Source organism: Sinocyclocheilus grahami, unplaced genomic scaffold (assembly GCF_001515645.1).
Source record: "Sinocyclocheilus grahami isolate Dianchi unplaced genomic scaffold, SAMN03320097.WGS_v1.1 scaffold229.1, whole genome shotgun sequence".
In the NCBI taxonomy this organism is placed as follows: domain Eukaryota; kingdom Metazoa; phylum Chordata; class Actinopteri; order Cypriniformes; family Cyprinidae; genus Sinocyclocheilus; species Sinocyclocheilus grahami.
Genome location: NW_015505408.1, coordinates 1,119,976 through 1,144,310, shown reverse-complemented (window position 1 = coordinate 1,144,310; position 24,335 = coordinate 1,119,976). Strand labels below are relative to the sequence as shown.

Below are 24,335 nucleotides of genomic sequence, written 5' to 3'. Positions count from 1 at the left end.
CGCTGAGGCTGCGCCCGTTATCATGAAGCAGCAGCTTCAGCATCATCTCTGGCAGACTCATCTGGATGGATACATGGCATCAACGTGGCGCCCAATGTCTCTTGCGTTATTTTCTTTTGTTTTCCTGCAGATATCCTCGTCTTATGAGCAGCTGTCTGCCTTTGTGGAAGGAAGGTGAGTGGATTCTTTTGAATTAAGCCGGAGATGTGGTCTTTTAGGCATCACGTTTATTCAAATGGTGAAACCGGGAGAAACAAAGACTGTATATATTGTGTGTCTATGCATTTCTTAATCGATGATGAACTGGTGTGGCTGAGACAACTAGTGCTCGCCTCCTTTGTCCACCCTTCATGTCTGCATTGAGACTCAAGCGAAGGGCTCTTGCAGTGAAACACAAGAGAAAATCCATCGGCATCAGTTTACAGGCAAATCCATATTTGCTACTAAAACTGGAGGCAGAGATGTGTGTTGGACAAGATGAGAGCAGGTCGGGATGCAGGAATGATCAGCATCACTGAAGGAATGTGGAGCATCTGTTTGAGCTTCAGGCTGAGACGATATGAATGAAATATGAATTTTAATATGTAATTGTGATTCATGTACCATTTATTGTTGGGCTGAACCATCAAACTGCAGGATCGCATTATGAATCATTTATTTATTATATAATATGATGCGTGTTTATGATTAATAATTGATCTTTTGATGCACTAATGAACTTTTTGTGTGAATGAGTTTGTTGATTTTGACTTGTTTATAGAGAGGCCGGTAGATTTTATTTGCATTTTATAAATCCACAGGGGCAGATCTTTGGAAGACAGCTGCAGATCATCAGAATTTATAATAGACAATATGCAAAAGACCATACAGAATACACTAAAGTACACACAACATGCACATTATACTCACAATAAATGCAGTAAAAGAAGCTGTGTGTGTAAAAAAAGAAATGTATAAAAATGTTTATATTATTTAAATTTACAATTAATCATTTAAAAACTTTTTTGAGCATGCAATTTTTTGCAATGTTTCAGCAAGATGGCAGATTGTCATTATTCATAATTTTATTTGTTTGTTTGTTTTTTCAGAAAACCTCAATATATGTTTAATATATGTTGCTGAAAAAATAAGTAAATAAACACAGAAAATAAACCAGCAAAAAAAATACTGTTTTGTTTATTTTTTCCAGAAAATGTATTTGTTTCCATAAAATTAATTAGAAATATCTATTTAATCTATTATATCTATTTAAATATATATTTAATTTGACACACATATGTGTTGTAAAAATGCAGAAGGAATAAGTAAATAAACACAGAAAATAAACCAGCAAAAAATGCAATTTTATTAATTTTGTTCCATAAAATTAATTTGAAATATCTATTTAATCTATTATATCTATTTATCTATTATATCTATTTAAATATCTATTTAATTTGACACACATATATGTTGTAAAAATGCAGAAGGAATAAGTAAATAAACACAAAATATTAACCAACAAAAAAATGCAATTGTTTGCATTTCTTTATTTTATAGAAAACCTGGGTATCTATTTAAGTTCTTGACATGCTTATGCATAAACAAAAAAACACTGAAAGAATAAGGAAATAAACACATAAATAAATCAGCAAAAAATACAAATGCGCTCCGCTAAATTACACAAAAACATGGTGTAGAAATAGAGATTGCTAAATGAATTTGCAAATAAAGAGCAAATAACATGACATTTTGAAGAAGAAAAACTGAGATAGTATTTTCTTGTAAAACATCCTCCAATAATTGTTTTATTTTAACTTCTTTGCAGTGAATGCAACTCTTCTTGTTGTTGTCTAAGCAGTAGGCATTTTTAATAGCCACATATGTCGAGTTTCTCCGCAGCTTGTATTAAAAACACAGCTCTAATTGGCAGCACATTGCTTCTAGGAGCTGAAAGCGTGTAGCGTTTCTCCACTTGCACAGATGGAGTTTTACTACATGTAGGCCAGACTGGGCTTTAGCTGTGTATTAACAGATTTGATTTGGTGAAGCATCTAGATGCCGACAGAACTTTAAAGACACTCTAATCTGAGCGTCCCGACTGAAATATGCTACATGCGTTTTGAAGCGGTCAGCAGATTTCATTGATTATATAAATGTGCCGACTGTCATGTTCAGGTGCAACGTTGAAAGGATAAACCACTGCTGAAGCAGACAGAAGGAGGGATTTGTGTTTCCTTCAGGCTTTCCTTCTCTATCTAGCTGTGCTTTATTCACTCAGGTTGTTGTTTTGGATGGTGCCGTGCAGGTCAAGTTTGCTTGATGCAGACTCTCTGTTTTGCTAAATATAGTTATGCAACAATAACAGAACACAAACCCTCCCACATCTCCCTCGTGGGCTTCTGTTCATTTGACGCAGCCATCCGAGAGAGTGAATTACTGATGCAGTTTATGAGAAAATCAGAAGAAACGTCACAGGTCTGCTGTTGTTTGCAGGGCAGGTAAACAAGCAGCACCTCCTGCGTGGACAAGGGCAGATCCGCACTCACAGGTCACTCCATCTGCTGCGCGGAGCTGATAAATGATCTTAGATTGGCGTGACGATGCACAACACAACAAACACATGCTTTTAGCATTGAAAAGTTGCAGTAAAAATATATTCCTGAAATGCAAGTGTTTTTTTGACATTTGTGGCATGCTGATGATAACTTTGACATGTTTGCTTGCAAAAAAACATCCTTATTTTAGTAGCATTGTGTACTAGTTTTATTAATATTTTGAATCAGTTTTTATTTTTATATTTTCCATTTTTATTTAAATTTTAGTTCAAGTTTTAGTTGTTTTGTTGTGCACTTTTGTCATTTTTAGTAGCTTTAGTTTATATATATATATATATATATACAGTATATAGTTTTTTTTATTGTAGTTTCAGTTTCAGTTTATTTTATTTCAAGTAACCAAAATGCTTTTTTATGGTTTTAGTTTTAGATTTACTTAACCATAGCAAAAACAATTTAAAATGTGTTCCCATAAATGCATTTACAAAGCGAGAAATTAAATACACAATATTTGCGGTTTAATATAGCAATTTTTAATATTTAAAGATTATATGATATATACAAAACAAAAATGAATTATTAAAACCACAACAAACATTGTTACTTGAAGTAAAGTAATATAGAATTTTTTTTATTTCATTTAGTTTTAACATTAACATTTAACATTTTTCATTTTAATTTAGTTAAACTAAATGTTTTAATGTACTTAAATAACAAAAACGGAAAATTAATCAAAACTATATAGACATATTAAAAAACAGTAACTAATAAAAATGACAAAAACACACAACAAATTTACTAAAATAAAACCGAAAAGTGTTTAAAAATAATTACGCTAAAGAAAACATTGTGTTATATATTTATATATGAGTCAGAATCTCTTCTCTTTCATCCTCGCTAACCGAAGACATCCTCATCTCTTTCTTTGATCCCTGACCGACATTATGTGCCAGCGCCGGTCAGACTGACCCGTAATCAGGTCTGAGAACCAGGTTAAGCCCATTTCAGCAGCATTACTCGGTGATTAAATGGTTAAACTGTTCATCTTTCAGTAATCCGTCTTACTGTTGAAGAAATCACAAGAACATGCAGCAGAAAATCACACATCAGTTCTCAATCGTTTCTCCTAGACAGCAATACGATTTTAAAAAGTGTTAATTGAGACGTTTCCTGCTTCTCAGATGTTTCTGAGAAAAAGACCCAGGGAACCTCACCTGTTATTCTGAAGAGATCTTAAAGGAACATTTCACCCAAAAATGAAAAAAAAAAAGTCCTCACTCTCAGGCCATCCAAGATGTAGATGAGTTTGTTTCTTCGTCAGGTTTGGAGAAATGTAGCATTGCATCAGTGTCTCAGCAACGGATCCTCTGCAGTGAATGGGTGCCGTCAGAATGAGAGTCTAAACAGCTGATAAAAACATCACAATAATCCACACCACTCCAGTCCATCAATGAATGTTTTATGAAGTGAAAAGCTGCCAAATCCATCATTAAGATGTGTTTAACTTTAAACTGTCTCTACCGGCTAAAATATGAGTCCATAATCCATAATAACACTGCTGTAATCTCAATAATCTCCTGTTGTCTCTCACATCAAAATCCACACATATATTTGTTTAGAGCTGTTTTAGCTTGTAAACGGTGCTTGACTTGAGCATACTTCTCTGCTGATTCAGACTAGATGATTTTTTATCAGGGAAAGCAATATTATGAACTCGTATTTAGCCAACAGCAACAGTTTGAAGTTAAAAATGTCTTAATGATTGATTTAATTAACACAAACACACAGCTTTTGTCTTCTCTAGATGTTAACTGATGGACTGGAGTGGTGTGGATTATTGTGATGTTTTTATCAGCTGTTTGGACTCTCATTCTGACGGCACCCATTCACTGCAGAGCATCCATTGCTGAGACACTGATGCAATGCTCCATTTCTCCAAATCTGATGAAGAAACAAACTCATCTACATCTTGGATGATCTAAGGGTGAGGACATTTTCAGCTCATTTTCATTTTTGGGTGAACTATTCCTCAATATGAGCTCGAGCATTTCTCGTCTTATTCTGCTCTCCATAGTGATTTTATGTCTCTTGCTGCATGTTAATTGACTCGTTTGTGTGTATATTTATTTCTCCTGAGGCATTTCAGGAGAAACGTCTGAAGCAAAGCTGACGCTTAAAGGAAACGTATCTGAGATCTCCTGAGCAATAGAAATATCCTGCGGGAACAAAAGCAAAGTGACTTGAAAGCGAGTTCGTCTCACAGTGACTCGCAGTGACTCACAGCATCAAAGCCTTCTGTATCTCATTCTTATTCATAACACGTGAAGAGCCGATCTGCAGTCGAGAACCAATGATCGTATCCAACTATATAAATGATTTCAGTTGTTTATGAAGGTATTCATCTGTTTAATAATGCACTCATTAAATTCTCGTACTTACAGCTCAGATGATGCACCATCCCAAGACATCAGAGTCCAACAAAGTAAGTTATTTTGATAATAACTTTGATTTCTTTCTTCAGTGGTTCTTTGCCAATCCTAATATATCATATTTGATATGCACATTTCTAAGGCCTCTAAATGATCAAACTCAGTCTACACAATCTACTCCATGCCTTCTGTTGTCTGATTGATGGTTTAGACTTTTTTTTATCCAGTAAAAGCTCTTTTAGTGTAATTGTACAAATGTCCAGCTTCAGCTGGTGCTGAATAATGAACACTTTCTGGACTAAAGCAGCTCGGCTTTACTTGATTCCCCATCAATTATTTTTTTTAGAAAAATCAGTGCGTCTCAAATCTGATCCTCAGGATCTTTTGAGGAGCGTTTGTTTCCAGAAGCTTTACTTTCACTGTTCCTCAGCGGAGGAATGATCTTCACAAGCCTCCAGAACATCTCACATCTTCTGAGGAGCCTTTATTTCTTCAGCTCTCAATCAGCATTGGATTGCATTGCATTATATGTTTGGATCATTAAAATCTCATTTTACTAAAACATATTTTTGGACATATAGATTGACAACTGATATTTTATGATATTTTATGTAAGCATCTGCTATATTTTTATAAAAGGCTCACATATTTACATTACAAGCATCATAATTTCATCACTTTTTGTGCATATAAATATCAGGATCTGCACCAAATTGCTTATTTTGTAACAATATACACTACCATTCAAAAGTTGGGAGTCAGAAAAAAAATGTCTTACCTTTTTTAAAAAAAAAGTAATTAATAATTTTATTCAAAAAGCATGTTTTAAATCTGTTCTTTTAAACTTTTTATTCTTCAAAGAATCCTTAAAAAAATATTACAGGTTCCAAAAAAATTAAGCAGCACAAGTGAGGAGCGTTTGTTTCCAGAAGCTTTACTTTCACTGTTCCTCAGCGGAGGAATGATCTTCACAAGCCTCCAGAACATCTCACATCTTCTGAGGAGCCTTTAATTCTTCAGCTCTCAATCAGCATTAGATTGCATTGCATTATATGTTTGGATCATTAAAATCTCATTTTACTAAAACATATTTTTGGACATATAGATTGACAACTGATATTTATATCATTTTATGTAAGCATCTGCTATATTTTTATAAAAGGCTCACATATTTACATTACAAGCATCATAATTTCATCACTTTTTGTGCATATAAATATCAGGATCTGCACCAAATTGCTTTTTTTGTAACAATAGTTCGTTAGTGCACACAGTTCGTTAGAAACATGCTTATTTTTGCATATTTGTCTGAATAAATATGATATGAATGTAAATATTTCAGCAGATTTAGTGAGTGTGTGTTGCTGTGCAGATGGGGTGGACGCTGACGGCTCGGTGTTTGCGGCTGAATTAAAAAAAAAGTAATTAATAATTTTATTCAAAAAGCATGTTTTAAATCTGTTCTTTTAAACTTTTTATTCTTCAAAGAATCCTTAAAAAAATATTACAGGTTCCAAAAAAATTAAGCAGCACAAGTATTTCCAACATTGATAATAAATCAGCATATTAGAATGATTTCTGAAGATCATGTGACACTGAAGACTGGAGTAATGATGCTGAAAATTCAGCTGCGCATCACAGAAATTAATTATACATAAGTATAGTAAAATAGAAAACCGTTATTTTAAATTGCAATCATATTTCACAATATTACTGTTTTTTTTCAGTATTTTTGATCAAATAAATGCAGCCTTGATGAGCAGGAGACTTCTTTAAAAAACATGAAATATCTTACTGATCCCAAACTCTCAAATGGCAGTGCACACAGTTCGTTAGAAACATGCTTATTTTTGCATATTTGTCTGAATAAATATGATATAAATGTAAATATTTCAGCAGATTTAGTGAGTGTGTGTTGTTGTGCAGATGGGGTGGACGCTGACGGCTCGGTGTTTGCGGCTGAAGCGCTGCAGGTGAGACGAGCCGAGCCAGTGTGACCTTGTGCCACCGCTGGGGTGCAGATTTCTCTCCAAAACATCCAAAACAGATGAATTTAATCCTTCACAGACTGCATTGTCTTTGGAAAAACAGATTACAAACATGCTACATTTTTAATCAGGAATTTCACTCTGATTTAGGATGTTACGGTGCCCCAAAAGTCTCTAATTCCCTTTGCAAATATGATTTCTGTAAACTGTTCTTCATGAGTATTAAGTGTATTTCAAAGCATAGGGGAGAACGGGGCCAGTTGTCACATACAGATACAAGAGTATTTTTTATAAATGCCCACATGGGAGCTCTGTCAGACTTTTATTCCTGCAAATAGTTTTTAATTACATTTCATTACAATATTCTGTCTGCTGGCCATCTGGTTTACATAATGGTTTAAAATATGTTACAGTTTACATACTGTATTTGCAGTTCAGTCAACTGTTTTGTGGTTTATTATAGGTTTATAATAAACAATTATAAACAATTTTTTGCTCTTTAATAGCAGGTTATATTGTGACAACTTACCCCATAGGCATGACAACTAGCCTTACGTAAACTACTGTTGAAAGAAATGTATACTTATATTCAGCAAGAATGCATTAAATTGATCAAAAGATTAAAAGATGAAATTAAATAAATTTTTTATGTTAAAAAAGATTTCTATTTAAAATAAATGCAGTTTTTAACTTTAAAGAATCCTGAAAGACAAAATTAATCCTGATTTCCAACTGTGCAACTGATGCATATTAAAATGATTTCTGAAGGATCACGTGACACTGAAGACTGGAGTAATGATGCTGAAAATTCAGCTTTTCATCGCAGGAATAAATTACACTTTAACATATATTCACATAGAAAATAATTATTTTAAATTGTAATAATATTTCACAATTTTACATTTTTAATCAGAAAAATGCAGCCTTGGTGAGCAAAAGAGACTTCTTTCAAAAACATTTAAAAATCTTTCAAACCCAAACTTGTGTAACCTGGATGTTATTGTACATTTTATTCAATTCTATACATAATTAGACCATCATACTGACCTCAAACTTGAGAATGATAGTGTATGTTGCTCATGTTACAGTGATATTATGCTCTTGTTTCAGCCGTACGGATGGCAGCTTCACGCTCCTCCACGCAGGAAGCTGCTTCAGTCTCCAGGAATGTTGTTGTACTCTCCTCTGAGTGTTTCTTACAACGGCAAGACCTGCATCCTCTTCAGAGCCCGCAAACTGGCCATCAGGTACAGGAATCACAGTTTAGTGGACCTCACAGAGAGAACCTTCAGCCCAGACGCACCGGTGGACACCAAAGGCTCCTTCTGCAGCAAAGATAAAGCCATGTGAGTTCTGCTGCACACCGGTGCTGCAAACACAAATGTACATTTTTTTACTAGCGTGTCTCACAAAAATAGGTCCAGAAAAATTTAGGGGAAAAAAAAAATATATATATATAATTATTTAATATGATTATAATATAATATATTATATTTTGTTCTACTTAATGTCACAATGCATTTTTGTTTTTGGAGTTAAATATTATCTAGACATATTCCATACATAAATGAAAACCCAGATAAAAACTACTTCAGCCTGGTGTAAGATGTATAATTGAGAAGGAAAATTTGACAGCTAATAAAAATGTACATGTTTAATAATATTTTGACATATTTTGTTACTCACCAGACTCAATCTCCGTTACGGCGATGTGGAAGATCTAAGAGGCCTCTCTATCAGGTTATTCCTTGTTTATTTATTTCATATAAATTCATTTTTATAATTTTATTTATTTTTAATTCATGGCATTTTTAATGAGTTTTTATGACTACATTTTCTAAAATATGAAAATAATAAATATATATAAAAAATAAAATTGTAGTTATTTTATATTTATATACTACATCACTACAATACTGTGATTTTACATTTTAGCGATATGACAAAAGGCACCAATGTTCAATCATTAATGATGTTTTATTTTTAATGTTAAAATATTTAAATATTAACATCCTAACATTATTAAGAGGTTTTCATTAGTAATAATATCGCAGTCAGTCACAAACAGATTTGGAATTTAATGGAATAAAATTCAAATGTATCCAAACCTCTTTATATTGATTTATAGAATGTTAATGGTTACCATTTTTATCAAATTTCAAATATATTTTTTTTAATTTGTCATCACAGATGTGCCAATATTAGTTCATGTACAGTATCTTCAAATGTAATTCATCCAATCTGAATTTAGAGCTTATAATATACATGTTTTTGTGTGTGCTAGTAAACAATCAGTTTGCACTTCTCATCGAAGAACAGAAATGATTTTTAAAATGCTTTGCAGTGAGATAAAGTGTTTATTTCCACAGGCTACAGATGTCAAACACGTTCTACGAGTCTGCGGGACAGAACTGGTTCACTCTGGATAATGTGTACATCCATTACAACTGGACGCACGAGGCCACGTTCAACGCTACAGATGTGTACGCGCCCTCCACCAACTCCTATCACTGCCAGCACGTCAGCAGCCTGCAGAAGTACGACACACTGCTGGTGCCCAGCGCCAACACCGACCACGCCGCACACTGGCACATAACCTTCACCGACTTCCAGGTTGGCAGGCAACTCTTTCCCTCCATCCTCTGCTGATAAACGCCTCATACCGGAGTTGTAGCATCTTGCGCTGTATTTTTAGGCTCTGGTGGGTGTAATGTGGTTACACAAGCTTGTGGTTTGGCGTGAGAGCAGCGTCTTTTCAAAAAGCTCACAGTCCAGAGTGTGTGGAAGAACCCGAGGAGTTTGGGTGAAATTAAATGTTTTTTCATTTGGAATATAGAAAACTATGAATTATTTTCTGCTTTGCCTGGAACATCTCTGACCATTTCGACATGATAGAGAAGTAGAAAAAATACTTTGTCAAGTAGAAAAACAGATTGACATTTACACAGACAGATGGATGGACAGAATGAGCAAATGACAGACAGACAGACAGACAGACAGACAGATAGATAGATAGATAGATAGATAGATAGATAGATGACAGACAGACAGATAGATAGATAGATAGATAGATAGATAGATAGAAACATAGACAGACAGACAGACAGATAGATAGATAGATAGATAGATAGATAGATAGATAGATAGATAGATAGATAGATAGATAGATAGATAGATAGATAGATAGATAGATAAACTGGAAAATAGTTTTTAAGGATTCAACATCTTACCATCTGCTGTTTCTTGTGTTTTTCCTCACAGATCCAGGCGTTTAACGTTCACTCCAGTAAGTTTGTGGCGGCCAGCGACTGCGCGACCTTCTTCACTCCTGCCATCCTGATGGGTCTGATCACGTCTCTGATCCTGCTGCTGGTGCTGGCCTACGCGCTGCACATGGTGGTTCACCTGAAGCACATCGACCGCTACGAAGAGCACAAGACCACCGTCTACTTCCCGCGCAGCACTGAAGCGGAGAGCACAGAGAAGAACAACCTCTAGAGTCCCGAGAGAGACGGACACTTCTGTGACTGTGAGCTCTGACTCCCATCTGAACGGAGAATCAGAGCTGTTTGGGACTGACTGCACCACGGCAGTGGCATCATTGTGGTGGGACAGTGGAAGTCCGAATCTGGTTCCTTCGGGAGCTTTACAGGCTTGGCACACCGGAGGATTTGAAGATATCAGCCAGTTCTCACCAAAAATCTAGGAATTAAACATTCAGCGTCAGGATACATGAGGGGAAGGAGATCTTCAGATGTTTGAATGCAATTCGAAATAGCACAATAATTAATATATCTTGCATTTGCATCGTCTGTCTTAGCTTCTGTTTGATTGCTAAGAACCAGATTTAACTTCAGCACTGATGCTTCTTTGAAGTCAACATGAAATGGTGTTTCGCAAGCAATTTTGCAGTTGTAATTCTACATATTTGTGAATAAAACATCTTGATTTTTTAATCTGGAACTGATTGGATGGTATTATGGAAGCACATTTCTGCTACAGAATTGAACATTCTAAATTTATATTCGAGAAAAAAGACAGAATTGTTCAATATAAACTCTATATCTTTATATCTTGCAATTTTGACTTTTTTTCTCTCTTAATTCTGTGTCTATATCTCACAATTCTGAGTTTATATTTCAATTCTGAGTTTACATCTCAGTTATAAGTTAATATCTCACAATTCTGATTTTATTTCTCACAAGTCTTAGTTTAAATCACAATTATGTTTAGATCTCGCAATTATGTTTATATCTCACAATTATGTGTTTATATCTCACATTAGTTTTTATATTGCAATTATGTTTTGCGAGAAAAAAGTCTGAATCAAGAGATATAAACTCTCTTGATAAACGTCTGAATTATGAAATAAAAAGTCACAATATCTTTTTTTTTTTTTATCCTGTGATGGACACAAGCTTCCATAGGATGGTGAACAACATGCACAATGAATCAGAATAAATCCAGGAATGTGTATTAAGAGAGTATTTTGATTTCATGTTGACTTTGAAGTTTTAAACTGTGAATAAACCATTATGATAATGTAATATAGTTTTAATTTGCGGATCAGTGAAATAGATGAAAAAAGGAATGCTTTTCCCCATTGATTACGAAATTGATGCTGATCAGCAAAACCTAAAACTCGAATTAATAAAACATACTGCGTAATGGTTTCAATAGTGTGCAACCAATTACTGATGTTATTTTGAGCATATGTATTTTTAAAATGATTGTGTTATGGTATTTTTGTGTAGACTGTATGTTAACTCTGGTTTTTGTATTATCTTATTTAGCAGAAATGATGGAGACGTCAAGGACAATTCTATGCATCAGCCACTGTTGTCTGGTGTTACAGTCTGGGCAGGTGCGTCTAGTCAATACCGAACTGCCCTACACCTTGTGAATGGTACTGTGACAAGTCAATACTACCTGAACAACATCATTAATCCACTGTGCCTCTGCATGAGCAGCACAGGCCTGATTTCATCTTCTTGGATGACAGTGCCCCAGCTCATCGAGGTCGCATTATCAGGGAACGGCTGCTGGAGGCTGGGGTACCTCAAATGTAGTGGCCTGCACTTTCTCCAGACCTGAATCCCATAGAGAACCATCAGCTGAGTCGTCGTGTAGAGGGTCGTAACACTGCACCCCTGAGGGCAGCCCTTCAAGAAGAGTGGAATGCTATGCCTCAGCAGACAATAAGTCGACTTGTGTACAGCATGAGACGTTGCTGACAAGCTGTAATTGATGCTCAAGGACACATGACAAGTTATTGAGACATTGACATTTTTTTGTTGTGGTATGCCCACCACTGTTGATAGCTTTTGTTTCAATAAATAGTTTGAGATGAAGACATTACCATTGCATGCTTCTACTTAAATGCCCTACTTTCATGATATACTGTATCACTGTAGCATGAACTTTTTTACATTTTTCATAAATTTCACCTAAAGTCGAATATCCCTAACTTAGTGTGTGTGTGTGTGTGTGTGTATATATATATAATTGTATAATATTTTAACCTTTAATATATAATTATTCTTATTAAAAATAATATTAAGTTACTTTATTACTATTGTTCTACTCATTATACAGTAGGCTACTGTTAGATATTTTATATTTAAATATAATTTAATATAAGTGTTTTTAATAAAATCTATCTCTCTAAACTTTTAAAATAATTTATTAATATTTTTTAATAATTTATTTTATATAGGCTAGAGAGATATAGGTGGATAATCAATTAAATATATATATATATATATATATATATGAATACATTATTTAAAAAGTTTAGTGTCCAAGTCAAGTCATTACGTATTTATCTACCCATTATACATTACTTATACAGTACTTTATGCATTCATTTAATCTAAATTGTATTTATTTTAATCTTAAATTAAATTTAAATTTATGCATTTAGCAGACAATTTTTTTCAAAGCGACTTTCAGTGCATTCAAGCTACACATTTTGTTTACCAGTATGTAATCATATTAATATAATCACATAATCGTATGTTCTATAATACACTTACACCATTTTTCTCTTTTCCACAGACCCCAGAAAACCCCTGGCTTACAGAATACCACGCAAATGTTGTAATAATAACTTTATAACACCATAAAGTATTTAACAGCTTATAAATCTCCGAACAATGCGGTAACCTTTATACTGAGATCAGCGTTTTCGTTAAAATCCTTTTCAAGGAAACTTCAGCGCCTTCAGTTTACTAATATAATAAAAATGATTTAATCAAGATGAAATTAAACAGAAAAAAAAGCACGCAAATGTTGTAATAATAACTTTATAACACCATAAAGTATTTATTAAAAGGAACATAAAATAAACAAAACAGCTTATAAATCTCCGAACAATGCGGTAACCTTTATACTGAGATCAGCGTTTTCGTTAAAATCCTTTTCAAGGAAACTTCAGCGCCTTCAGTTTACTAATATAATAAAAATTATTTAATCAAGATTAAATTAAACAGAAAAAAAAATCATAATTTCCTTTTATACGCAATTCACATTAAATATGTCGAATCTGGTGTTCTGAATTAAAAAAAGCGTTTCGATCGCGGACGTCACCGGATTCAAATTTCAGACATAAGTTGTTGTAAGTAGAGAGACTCTCGCCCCTGCTTTGTTCATTTCATGAACGAATTTAAACTATTCTACTCCTCACTGAGATTACTTAAAAATTGTCGTGCCCCGAAAATATCATCGGACATGTCCAAGTTTCTTGTGTTTAAATTTTTTTGTTTTTTGCCTTACATGTATTGTGGATCCCCTTAAGGTTTGATTGTTATTGTATTTGGTTTTATTCTATGCTGTTACCTCTATGAGTTCTTGTATTCTATGTTTAATAAATAAATATATTTTTGTAAAGGGGTCATATGATACGATATAAAGTTTTCCTTTCTCTTTACAAATGCGGAGTTTTTCGCATCGTGTGTGTGTGTGTGTGTGTGTGCGAGCGAGAGAAAGAGAGAGAGAAAGAGACACATCACAGTGGAGTCAGCTGTCTTAACCGTGGCTTATGTACTGCAAACACATATTCATCACTGTGTCTGTCACGCGACTCTGTTCCCCTTCCTGGCTCTGTCTTTACATTTACTTTGAAAGCTGAAGCTATGATTATGGTACAAACACATTCATCACTGTGTCTGTCACGCGACTCTGTTCCCCTTCCTGGCTCTGTCTTTACATTTATTTTGAAAGCTGAAGCTATGATTATGGTAAGGGGTGTTACATTTCCAACGAGTGCTTGCGGTGTTCGGCCAATCACAATGCACTGGGTCAGCTGGCCAATCAGAGCAGACTGCGCTTGTCGGAAGGAGGGACTTTGTAGAAAACAAAGCGTTTGAGAGAGGCGGGGCATAGAGGACCTACAATAATGTACAGTATTTGAAAAATAATGTGCTTTTTGAACATTAAAGCATGTCAACATATTCTGTTACACCAAATAATGATCTTTAAAAAAGCATCATATGACCCCTTTAAAAGCAATGAAAGTGTACTTGACATCCAGTACAGTAGGTGGCGATAATGCTCCTAAGGAGTTATTCGCCATAAAACAAGAAAAAGAAGAAGAAGAAGAAGGAGGAGGAAGTCAGTCACCGGATGTTTCTCTTCTCCGCGCTCATGTTGAACCGACTGTCACTCTCACCTAAACTATTTTTCCGTTACATCCCCTCTTCTTCAATCTCAACACACAGAAACCTCTTCAGCGCCCGGTTTAATACGAACATGGAGAGATGTGTGGTGAGATGTGTGCCGAGCGAGTCCAAACTGACCATCTCCTTCAATCTGGACGGCAGCAACAAACAGATGCTGAGAGAGCAGACGGAGCCGCTGGGGAAAGCCCTGGCTCGCATAGCCAACAGCCTCATCAAGGGCCAAAACAAAGCGAAGAAATCCAGACCGAGCGAGACTCCAGAAGCGCGTGCCCCAGAGATCAGCCTGCGCGTGAACGAGACGCGCGTGCCCGAGGACACCGTGAACGCGCGCGCGTGGCAGGACGGAGCCGTGCTGCGCGTGGGGGGCTTGAAGTATAAAGTGGAGCTGAATCCTCCGACGTTCACTGTGTGCGAGCTCCCGACGTCTCTGATGGCCGGATTTCCGGTTTGTCCGAAGCTGGAGCTGGAGTTCGGAGAGCTGAGGGACTCTGAGTTCAGATGGTTCAAGGAGGGCTCTCCTGACGGCTGGATGGAGGCTGGATGTGAGCGCGTGCTCACGCCATCCAATCTGGACATCGGTTTGAAGGTGATGCTGAAATGCACTCCAGGGAACGGATCCAGGTTTGGGGAACCTAAGGAACTGGTGTCTTCAGGGGTGGTCGAAGCCGGGCCAGGAGCATGCAGCTTTGATAACAGACACATGTTCACTCAGGAGGCCACAGATGAGTCTTCACTGAGGGTTGTGTCTTATAACATCCTAGCTGACATCTACGCTCAAACCGAGCTTTCCAAAACAGTGCTGTACCCTTACTGCGCGCCGTACGCTCTAGACCTGGACTACAGGCAGAATCTGATCAAGAAGGAGCTGTCGGGCTACAACGCGGACATCGTCTGCCTCCAGGAGGTGGATAAAGGCGCGTTCGGCGATAGTTTATCTCCTGCGCTGGATGCGTTTGGGTTGGACGGGGTTTTCAGGATCAAGGACAGGCAGCACGAAGGCCTGGCCACGTATTTTAGGAGGTCTAAGCTGAAGTTGCTCCAGCAGTATGATGTGATGCTGAGCGAGGCTCTGCTGACTGATGCTCTTCACCGGGAGCTGCTGGAGAAGGTGTGCAGCAGCCCCAGCTTGAAGGAGAAGATCGGAAGCAGGGCCACGATGCTGCAGGTATCTCGCTGGAACTTGGGTCTTGTTGACTCCAGGACATCCAGTTGTTCACAGAGGCCTCAAGACTTATCCAGTTGTTTTTGACTTGGTAGATATGAATGGTACCCAAATAAAATGTTTACAGTTTGGCATAAGTAAAAAAATATTTTTTTTATTATATATATATATATATGTATATATACATGCATACATACAGATATATATATATATATATATATATATACACACACACACACACATTACAACATTACAATTTCCATTTTTTCCAGGTCTAAAAATCTCATTTTTAACCTCATATACCACAAATCATAACCACAGCTACCTCGTATAGCTCGGATTTTCAAGACTGGAAATCCTGTTTTGTTTTTTAAGAAATATTTAGATTTTTGCCTTGTTTTAATCATTGTTTTGTTTTACTTTAAATATTTTGAATCATTTATTTTAATGTTACTTGTTTTCTTGATCTTTTATCAAATTTTTTTTTTTACAGTTTTTCTCGAATTATTTTTGAATAAATATTTTCTTGAATTAAAAAAATGTAGATTTTTCTTTTTAGTTGTTTTGATTTATTCCTTGTTTTGTCTTGAAATCATTTAAAAATCATATCTTATTTAATTTCATTTTTATATATCTTAAACTTATTTTTATCTATTTATTTTTTACACATTTTCTCTAATTATTTCTAATCAATATTTTCTTGAATTAAAATAAGAAATATCTTGATTTTTAGCTGTCTTGATTTTTTTTATTCTTTGTTTTGTCTTTCAACCATTTAAATGTCTTATTTATTTTAATGTAATTTTTTATTTATCTTACTCTTATTCTTTTTTTTTTACACCGCTTTTTCTATTTTTCTAGTATTTCTTTCTTGTCAAAATAAAAAATATCTTGACTTTTAGTTGTTTTGGCTTATTTTAATCGATGCCTTTAAATAATTTTAAGCCATATCTTTTTGTTTATTTTAATCAAAAAACATTTTTATTTTTTACATTTTTAAAAATTTATTTTTACTTTTCCTCTTAATTATTTTCTTGAATTAAAACTAAATATTTTTAGTTTTATGGCTCATTTTAATACTTTAAATCATCTTTCTTTGAGGAAAACTAACAAAAATGCATCTCTACCCTCATTTCTCAGGTGACCGTCTTGCAGTCGTTATGTGACCCGTCAAGGATATTATGTGTGGGAAACACGCACCTGTACTGGCACCCTAAAGGTGAGAATCAGTGTGAATATATTGACGTTTGCGTTACAGTTTCTGACGGTCTGCTGTGTGTTCAGGGGGAAACGTTCGACTGGTTCAGATTGCAGTGGCCCTCAAACACATGAAGCAGATTGTGACGGAGAAGCATCCCGGAGCCGGACTCCTATTCTCTGGTGATTTCAACAGCACGCCCTCCTCCGGTCTCTTCCAGCTCGTCTGTGAGGGATCCGTCCCGGAGAATCATGACGACTGGGCCTCTAATGGACCAGAAGAGCAGATCCAGGTGGGACTGATGAACCCGTTCCAGCTGGCCAGTGCTTGTGGGGTCCCAGCTTTCACCAACTACGTCGGAGGCTTCCAGGGGTGTCTGGACTATATTTTTGTGGAGCCGCATGTGCTGCAGGTGGAGCAGGTGATTCCTCTGCCCAGCCTTCAGGAGGTCACGACCTGCGTGGCCCTGCCGAGCGTCTCGCACCCGTCAGATCACATCGCGCTGGTGTGTGACCTCAAGTGGAAGTGAAACAATCACAAACAGTTCGTATTTCATCAAAAGCAATTTTAGCTTTTTAATGATCAGATTTCAGCAATGTGCTTATATTTATCACACAGCTTCATTCTCATTTGTACAAATTAAAATGTATGATGAGGATGAGTTATTGTGTGAGATTTATCAAATGCCAGAATTGACACCTACTTGAAAATATTGAATGATGTATTTGCAATATGCGACTGTTTAAATTCTTTGCATTTAAATTCATTCAGCATTTTGTGATGTTGCTGTAACTCTGCTTTTCAAACCAGAAGAGTGAATGGAAATAACCGGTTTCCCCTTTAAGAAATAGTTCATCCAAGATGTAGATGAGTTTGTTTCTTCATTAGATTTGGAGAAATGTAGCTCGTATTGCATCACTTGCTGACCAACAGATCCTCTGCAGTGAATGGGTGCCGTCAGAATGAGAGTCCAAACAGCTGATAAAAACATCACAAGTAACCATCAGTTTACATCTGGAGAAGTGAAAAGCTGCATGCTTGAAACAAATCCGTCATTAATGCATGTGAAATTTAAACAGTTGCTTCCAGCTAAAATGAGTCCATAATTCATTACAACACATCCTCCAGTGAAAAAGTCCATCTCTTGTTGTCTCTCACATCAAAATCTATCAACATACTTGTTCAGAACTGTTTTTGCTTGTAAACGGTGCTTGGTTTGTGCAGATTTCTCTCCTGATTCAGACAAGACCACTTTTTCACTGGAGGAAGCATTATGGATTATGGACTAATTTTAGCTGGAAGCAACGGTTTAAATTTCAAATGCATTAATGATGGATTTGTTTAAATCATGCCGCTTCACAAGACATTTATTGATGGACTGGAGTGGTGTGGATTATTGTGATGTTTTTATCAGCTGTTTGGACTCTCATTCTGACGGCACCCATTCACTGCAGAGCATCCATTGGTGAGACACTGATGCAATGCTACATTTCTCCAAATCTGATGAAGAAACAAACTCCTCTACATTCTGGATGGCCTGAGGGTGAGTACATTTTCATTTTTGGGTGAAATATTTCTTTAATAAACACGAATACCATCAGTTTTCAGCTATGTGCAACCTGTATGTATAACTCTTAAAATCTCAAATAATTATTCATGACCCTTTAAAGCATTAAATAATGAGTGAATTTCTTTTGAGAGCCTTAGTTAATATACACGCCCATACAAATGATGCATTTCAGACTTTTATTTGCTTCACTCTTTATTCATAATGTTTTAATACATTTTTAAAAAAGGGAACAGCTAGACGATTCCTTGCACCAGGACATTTGAATATTTTCAAAAGCTGGGGAAAAAAACAGTTGATTATGTCTTTAACATTTGCACTGATTTGTTCTCAACTGAAATGCTAAATCAAAAGCGTATCGGGCGAGTGCATTCACATAGTAAAGCACAGCACGTTTAAGGCAACTGTGATTACGTACATAAAAAGGCTGCTTATTTACAACACAAACATCTGACTAGTTCCCAATATAAACTCATGCATTAAAACTAATGCTTAACATCAATGCATTGCCAGTCTCTTAAGTGTGCTACTATAAGAATAATCTTTTATTTATTAAACGCATGCTTCTCTGAGAACATTTCCTTGGATGTATGGAATGCAAACGCCTGGGAATGAGCCGTTCGGAATAAAAATAATGGAATAAATCAAGTTGAGGGAGCAAAAATAGAGCATTTTTATAAATACACAAAAGTTGTAATTATTAAAGGGATAGTTCACCCAAAAATGAAAATTCTGTCATCATTTACTCACCCTCAAGTAGTTTCAAACCTGTATGAATGTCTTTGTTCTGCAGAACACAAAGGAAGATATTCTGAAGAATGCGGGAAACAGCAGTTCTGGGGCACCATTGACTTCCATAGTATTTTTTTCTCCTACTATGGAAGTCAATGGTGCCCCAAAACAGCCTGGTTACAAACATTCTTCAAAATATCTCCCTTTCTGTTCGGCAGAACAAAGAAATTCATACAGGTTTGAAACTACTTGAGGGTGAGTAAATGATGACAGAATTTTCATTTTTGGGTGAACTATCGCTTTAACACAATGCTTGATGTTTATGCTTACTGTAACAAGAACCCAGAAGTACTGCAAGCGCTTCTTAACAAATCTAGTATTTTTCATACTGTGGTCAGATCTACAGAAGACTATAAGGCTACACGCATCAAGTGGAATGAATCTGGGAGAAATGTCAGTGGAGGTCAAAGGTGCAATGAACTAAAAAAGGGAACAAAATGTTAAAAAGCACTGCTGAAGATTGACATCAGCAGCAGGCAGATTTTTGGTAGCGATCAACTGAAAATGTGCCACATCAACTCCGCTAATCATGTCCTTTGGAACAGCACACATCCTGCTTGGACAGGAAGTGCAGTTTAGCGTTTGGAGAGCTGCTCGGAAAGCCAGTCTAATCCCTCGTATAAACCCGTCCCTTGAGTCGCACAGGTCGCCTGGACATACCACTGATGAAAAGCACAATATAAACATTTTTTACCAATAGACGGATACAGTATGCATTTAATTGAATGAAAAAAATTATATATTTTACATTTTATATAAATTACATTTTACAATTTATTCACATAGAAAACAGCTATTTTAATTTGTAATAATATTTCACAATATTTCTGTTTTTACTATATTTTTGATCTCATAAATGAAGCCGTGGTGAGCATGATGTTCCAAAACATTTTTTAAAAAATTTTATTTATTCCAAATGTTTGACCAGTAGTGCACATACTGACCAACATATGATTAATTACAGGTTTATGTACACATCTAGAGCCATGTATACATTTTAATAACCAAAAACCAATATTACTATGTTTTTTAAATGGAGCTTATCATTCTGCATAACTATCATAATATTGCATATAATTGCATAACTCACAGTTCTGCTCCTGAGTGCTTGCAGGCCGAGTTTGTCTGTCATCTCGCTGATGGCCATGGCGTTTGGTAGATCTTGTTTATTTGCAAAAACCAATAGAACGGCGTCTCTCAGTTCATCCTCCTGAAGCTGTTGCAGACAGAATATGAGCAGATATTTACGGTGGTTTGAAACAGAACTACTTCACATAGACAACTGTGCACAATAAAAGAAGCGTGTTGCAGGTACACCGATAAAACCAGAGCCGTTTTTAATCTGGTTTCTTCACCATCTTCTGAAGCTCGTCTGCTGCTTCCTGTGCTCGCTCACGATCGTTACTGTCCACGACAAAGATCAGACCCTGAAGAAACAACACAACACGAGTGAAAATGACTTTCAGTCAAAAAATATTAAGCACAAGATCTATTCTTAAAGATTTCCATGACTTCTGCAGGTTTTTGGAAGGTAAATTTAAATACAACTTTAAGAGCTTTACAGGACAAAAACTTTACTAGACTGTGAAAATAACTTTTTCAGTACCTTATGTACAGTCTTGATTTTTAGTGCAAATGTCTAAAGATTCTGAAACCAAAATACACTGAAAAGCAAAATTATGCAAGTCTTGTTTTCGGTTTAACTGATCAAGATTTATGATTAAAACAAGAACAAATATCTGCCAATGGAGTCAGACAAATACACTTTAATTCAAAGGAAAAACTAGTTTTCAATTCAGATATCTGTTCTTGTTTTAAGTATAAACTCAATTTTGTTTCATTTCCAAGAAAACGACTTCATATCTTCATTTTGCGTCTCAAGTAAAAATATCTTGATTTAAGAAAGTTTCGATATTTGTATTGGAAAACAAGACGAACATACTGAGGACATTTTTATTTTATTTTTTTTTCATTTTGTTCTGTGTATGCAACATTAGTACCACGATTTAAGACATTTTTTAAAGAGCTAGTTGACCAAAAAATTACAATTCTGTCATTTACTAGAAATAATTGTATCTATCCTGCTTCCTTATTATAAATATAACACTTAAAACATTTGATTCGTCATTTTATGACCTATTTAATTTTACAGCATGCAAACTATAATATCTGTTGCACAGAATAATAATGTTTTAGGCATTTATATGAATAAAAATGAGGTATTACACTCTTAAAAATAAAGGTGCCTCACGATGCCATAGAAGAACCTTTTTGTCTAAATGGTTCCAGAAAGAACCTTTAACATCTGAAGAACCTTTCTGTTTCACAAAAGATACTTTGTGGCGAAAGAAGGTTCTTCAGATTACAAAAAGGTAAGAAAGAGATGGTTCTTTAAAGAACCTTTGACTGAATGCTTCTTTGTGGAACCAAAAATGGTTCTTCTATGGCATCGCTTGAAGAACCTTTTGAAGCACCTTTATTTTTAAGAGTGTACTATCATGACACAAGTTAGACTAGTTACTGACAGTTTGGTTTTGAGGCCAAATTTCTTATTTTATGTCACAGTCAGTGAGTTTCTATGACCTCAAGATCATCTGTAAACACTTATTTTTGCAATCTTTTAGAAATTATCCACTCATAACGATTCAGGAAATAAAGAGCAAGCAAATGTTAAATATTCTCTTACGAGCTTATTGATAAAAAAATGTCAGCAAAGAAAAAGAGAACTACACGGACAGAAGAGAAACTGTTCTGTTCTCTAAATCAAACTCTAGTAAAGGCCGTTCCAGTTCAACGTAATCCTTGTAGTAACACCAACATCCTCATACAAAGCACATCCACGGCATCCAGCCGAACTATACCTACACACCCGTAGTTGTTTTTCTAGCCGCTCACAAGGCTGGACGATCAAACTCAATCAGTACAGGCACGGCACAATGAGCATTTCATCCTGCTGGAATGCTGCGACTCCACTGTTGTTTGACTATCTTAGTCCTGCTTCTGTTTACCTGGGTATTCTGGAAGTAGTGTCTCCAAAGAGGCCTGATCTTATCCTGACCACCCACATCCCACACGGTGAAGCAAATGTTCTTGTATTCCACCGTCTCCACGTTAAAACCTAAAGGAAGCACACAGGGTTGGGTGCGATATCATGTAAGAGATGCAGATCTTTGCAGTTGTTCACATCAAGATGAGATTCATGTAATAAATCATTCACAAAACCTGTCAAGTGCACGTACGGGTCATGGAAATCAAAAAATATATATATTTTCTTTACGCAAAATACATTTTCAAAGGTAAATATTTGATTTTAAACAAAAAAACGACCTATATATGCGTTTGTGAGAATATCTGTCCATTCAAAATATACTTACTATAACCTAAAATCCATAGAGTATCTGAATATTGTCATTTTAAGCATATATTCTCTCTTTGTTGAGATGTACATGATCTGTTATCTATGTGAGCCCACTTCTGCCACAGGATAAAAAAAACATAAGAAGGTAATTGCAATTAGGATTTTTTTTTCACAATTATAAAGTCAGAATTGCAAGATATATAGGTGAGATATAATATTTCATGTTTCCAGAATTCTGGCTTTTTTTCCCTCACAAGTTTAAGTTTATATTTTGCAATTCTAACTTTTTTCCTCTGAAGTCTATTTACATCTCACAATTCTGTTTTTGTTTCTGTCAATAAAAGTTATAATTGCGACTTCTCAGAAATATGACCTGACAATTCTGACATTTTTCTCAATTTTTTCCCCTCAGAATTTTATTTGGAACTCACAATTCTATATGGTTGTGCCACAGAATAAAATAAAAATAAATACATTTATATTTTAAGAAAAATAATATTATTCTTGCAAGAAAAAGACAGAATTGTGAGACAAAAAGTCGTAATTACAGTTTTGGCGGAAACAAGTCTCCATAGTTCTCTTCTATTACTTACCTATAGTTGGTATAGTTGTGACTATTTCTCCCAGTTTGAGTTGGTAGAGGATTGTGGTTTTCCCTGCAGCATCCAGACCAACTGAAGAAGAAGAAGAGGAATCAAATCAAGTCAAACACACGGGAAAACTTCAGTTTGCATAAATAACTTCCTATTTCTTGGGAAACGACAAAGACACTCTGTACAGCGACAAGCGACTGCTTTACTGACTTACCAACAGTTTGAATTCATGTCAACATCTATAGATCATAAGAGCATTCATACATGACTTGTATAGAAAGAGCTATAAAAACATATGCCAACAAAATATACACAAAATAGCCATTTATCAAAGCTAACTCACCCATGAGAATTCTCATCTGCTTTTTCCCAAACAAGCGAGAAAAGACGCTTGAGATGGTCAAACCCATGTTCAAAACTGCTCAAAGAAACAAGAAAAGTTGTAAAAGTCAAACTTACTGGAAGGAGTCACACTAAGCGCTTCAGCTCTCATCAGCAGAGTCAGCAGCCTCTCTCTCTCTCTTCTCTGTCCAGCTGCTCCTGGAACACGTCACACTCCTGCTCCAACGCGGTCGAAATGACGTCACGAAACATCATGAGTTTCTTCATTATTTACCTACAAGTGTGAGCTTTTGAGTTGAAAATGTACATACAGACTGAAACGTAAAGATACATGAACATAATATTTGTATGTAGAAAAAATATTGCATATGGTGACCTTTTTAATTTGTGTAATTTATTATTTTTTCTGGGGTTTTTTTCTTTTCTTGTTTTTTTGAACATTATTAAATTTAAAAATAATAAAAAACATACCTATAATAAAATAAAAATATCTGTCTGTCTGTCTATCTATCTATCTATCTGTCTATCTGTCTGTCTGTGGGTCTGTCTGTCTGTCTATCTATCTGTCTGTCTATCTATCTATCGTTCTTTCTATCATCTATCTATCTATCTATCTGTCTGTCTCTGTCTGTCTGTCTATCTCATTCTTTCTTTCTATCTATCTATCTGTCTGTCTGTCTGTCTATCTCA

The 24,335-nt window shown here is 35.5% G+C and overlaps 3 protein-coding genes across 3 annotated transcripts; 2 read left to right on the top strand and 1 right to left on the bottom strand.

The window, feature by feature from the left end:
• The first annotated feature begins 50 nt into the window (after positions 1-50).
• LOC107597174 (V-type proton ATPase subunit S1-like protein) lies at positions 51-11,010 on the top strand. Its single transcript, XM_016288130.1, has 7 exons — positions 51-174; positions 4,979-5,019; positions 6,893-6,939; positions 8,065-8,300; positions 8,644-8,694; positions 9,324-9,567; positions 10,216-11,010. Exons 1-7 carry the CDS (start codon positions 74-76, stop codon positions 10,450-10,452), a joined length of 957 nt encoding a protein of 318 aa, XP_016143616.1. The 5' UTR covers positions 51-73; the 3' UTR covers positions 10,453-11,010.
• Positions 11,011-14,525: 3,515 nt separating this feature from the next.
• Positions 14,526-17,898, top strand: pde12 (phosphodiesterase 12). Its single transcript, XM_016288129.1, has 3 exons — positions 14,526-15,798; positions 16,936-17,014; positions 17,080-17,898. Exons 1-3 carry the CDS (start codon positions 14,578-14,580, stop codon positions 17,520-17,522), a joined length of 1,743 nt encoding a protein of 580 aa, XP_016143615.1. The 5' UTR covers positions 14,526-14,577; the 3' UTR covers positions 17,523-17,898.
• A 1,659-nt stretch (positions 17,899-19,557) lies between these two features.
• LOC107597170 (ADP-ribosylation factor 4-like) lies at positions 19,558-23,806 on the bottom strand. The gene is made up of 6 exons (XM_016288126.1): positions 23,647-23,806; positions 23,304-23,384; positions 22,361-22,470; positions 20,708-20,779; positions 20,443-20,568; positions 19,558-20,014 (listed from the first exon to the last, which is right to left on the bottom strand). The coding sequence occupies exons 1-6, from the start codon at positions 23,711-23,713 to the stop codon at positions 19,928-19,930; spliced, it is 543 nt and encodes a 180-aa protein (XP_016143612.1). The 5' UTR covers positions 23,714-23,806; the 3' UTR covers positions 19,558-19,927.
• Positions 23,807-24,335: the final 529 nt, after the last annotated feature.